General features: G+C 42.0%; 1 protein-coding gene across 1 annotated transcript; it reads right to left on the bottom strand.

Annotated features, from left to right (window-relative positions):
• Positions 1-59: 59 nt before the first annotated feature.
• On the bottom strand, positions 60-1,993 carry LOC121966982 (SEC14 domain and spectrin repeat-containing protein 1-B-like; the record flags this gene model as incomplete). Its single annotated transcript, XM_042517045.1, has 3 exons — positions 60-141; positions 1,618-1,783; positions 1,879-1,993. Coding segments are annotated over 3 exons (363 nt in total), but the record flags the coding sequence as incomplete, so codon positions are not given.
• Positions 1,994-2,133: the final 140 nt, after the last annotated feature.

The raw sequence follows: 2,133 nt of genomic DNA, 5'->3' as shown, positions 1-2,133 counted from the left end.
GTGTGTGTGTGTGTGTGTGTGTGTGTGTGTGTGTGTGTGTGTGTTGTTGTGTGTCCTACCTGTAAAGCGTCTTCTTCACATTTGAACAGTTGGACCATCTGTAGCATCTTCAGCCCCCTCACGTCCACCATGTCCTCACACCTGCAACACACACACACCCACATTGTTAAAGGCTTCATTTACATATAATATTAATACACACTAACAGTTTAAGGCTCCGATCAGACAATGCACACTTCAGCAGCCCGGGACACTTTTTTTCCTTTTTGTTTTCAGTGAGAGTTTTTCTGTTATTGGTGTTTTATTCCTTCATTTAGTCAGATGACCTGAGAGACAGCCTTCTGCGGTGGCAACAACAACAAGTGATAGTGTAAATGGTTGGTAAAGACTAATGTTAGATCACTTCAAGGTGATGCAAGCTGCAAGACACATCTGAAGAAATTGTTGCCTTGACTACTTTCTGACCAACCATAATGTGGCCAGACAATCAGCAGCAGATTGTCAAACTGTCCCCAACTGGATGCTTCACACACATCTTTGAGGACTGATTTGAAGATTTTACTTATTGCTTTTGAAGCCCTTCGTGGCCTTGTCCCAGAACATATATCCAACACCAACCGGTCTGCAACCTGAGATCCTCAGGCAGACGGTTCCCGCCTCACGTTTGCTGTTAGGGCTCCTCGGTTGTGGAATGATCTGCCTGAAGATTTGAAGACTTATTTTGATTGAAAGGCTTTCCTTTCATTTCTCTTTCAAGACTTAATTTCTTCATATATTTTACTACTTAAATTGGACTTATATCTTGCACTGCTGTTTTTGTTTTTAAATTCAACTATTGTTTTTAAATTTTCTTTTGTGGTGTATTTTTTGCTATTTAAATTTTTTCTTGTGTGTTGTTCTCATGTTTTTCTTTTGTGTTTGTGTTTTAAAATCTTTCCTGTGTGTGTATTTTTGTGATTTTTATTGTTAAGCACTTTGTAATGTGGGTTTTGATATGTGCTACACAAATACTTTATTATTCTTATTATATTATCTCCCCCCGGCAGCACAGAAGATCACATTGACCTTGACCTTTGACCTTCAACTACCAGATTCTCATCAGTTCATTTTGAGTCCAAGTGGATGCTAATGCCAATTTCAATTAAACTCCCTTAAGGCCATCTTCAGATATTGCGGTCACAAAAAAGAGACGAATGCGAGGTCAAAGTGACCTTTGACCACCAAAATCTAATCAGCTCATCACTGAGTCAAAGTGATCGTTTGAGCCAAATTTGAAAAAAATCCCTTAAGTTTTTCCTGAAATAATACAGACAAGGTCACAGTAGCCTTGACCTTTGACCTATGACAACCAAAATCTCTGAGTCAAAGGTTTGTTTGAGCCAAATTTCCCTGGACGTTCATGCGTACGAACAGACAACCTGAAAAAATAATGCCTCCAGCCTCCACCACAAAAATGAGGGTTAAGTTAAGGACAAGTGATTAAGTGGTTGCCTAGTAACAATTAGTTACTTAAAAAAAGCATCAAGTTTCGGTATCATGTTTCCGCTGTTCCGACAGTCAGATAAAAGAAACCCTCTTGGCTCCCTGCTGTGAAAAGAAAAAGAAGAGGAAAGTCACCTCTGCTTGCGGAGCTGCATCTCCTCCATCACAGCCTGGATGTGCTGAACGTTGTCCTGCTGTTCTCCAGCCGGACTCTCCGTCTCCTCCAGAGGCCACGACTGCTGGCCGCACATCTGCTCCATCAACAGCCCCCCCTTCTGACGCAGAGAAGCAAGACCGGCCTCTGCGGGGATAACGTGTACATGTACATCCTTAATTAACACCAAAAAAAAGACACAGTTAATTTATAGGATAAGTCTTATCATTCGGAGTACGAACCGACAGTCTGCAGCTTCTCCTCCAACAGTTTGAGGTTTTGTTGAATGGAAGCTCCGTCAGCTGGAGCCACATCAGCACAGAGCATGCCCAGTAGACTGTCCAACTGCTGGGACAACTGCAGAGACAGACACAGAGCTGCGACTACTCAGAATAAACCATAGACACTTTTCTTTTCTTCCAAAACAGTAGCATACAAAGTGTGTGTGTGTGTGTGTGTGTGTGTGTGTGTGTGTGTGTGTGTGTGTGTGTGTGTGT

Source organism: Plectropomus leopardus, unplaced genomic scaffold, assembly GCF_008729295.1.
Source record: "Plectropomus leopardus isolate mb unplaced genomic scaffold, YSFRI_Pleo_2.0 unplaced_scaffold26552, whole genome shotgun sequence".
Classification (NCBI taxonomy): domain Eukaryota; kingdom Metazoa; phylum Chordata; class Actinopteri; order Perciformes; family Serranidae; genus Plectropomus; species Plectropomus leopardus.
The sequence above is the reverse complement of the archived record's forward strand: the minus strand, read 5'-3'. Positions and strand labels throughout refer to the sequence as shown.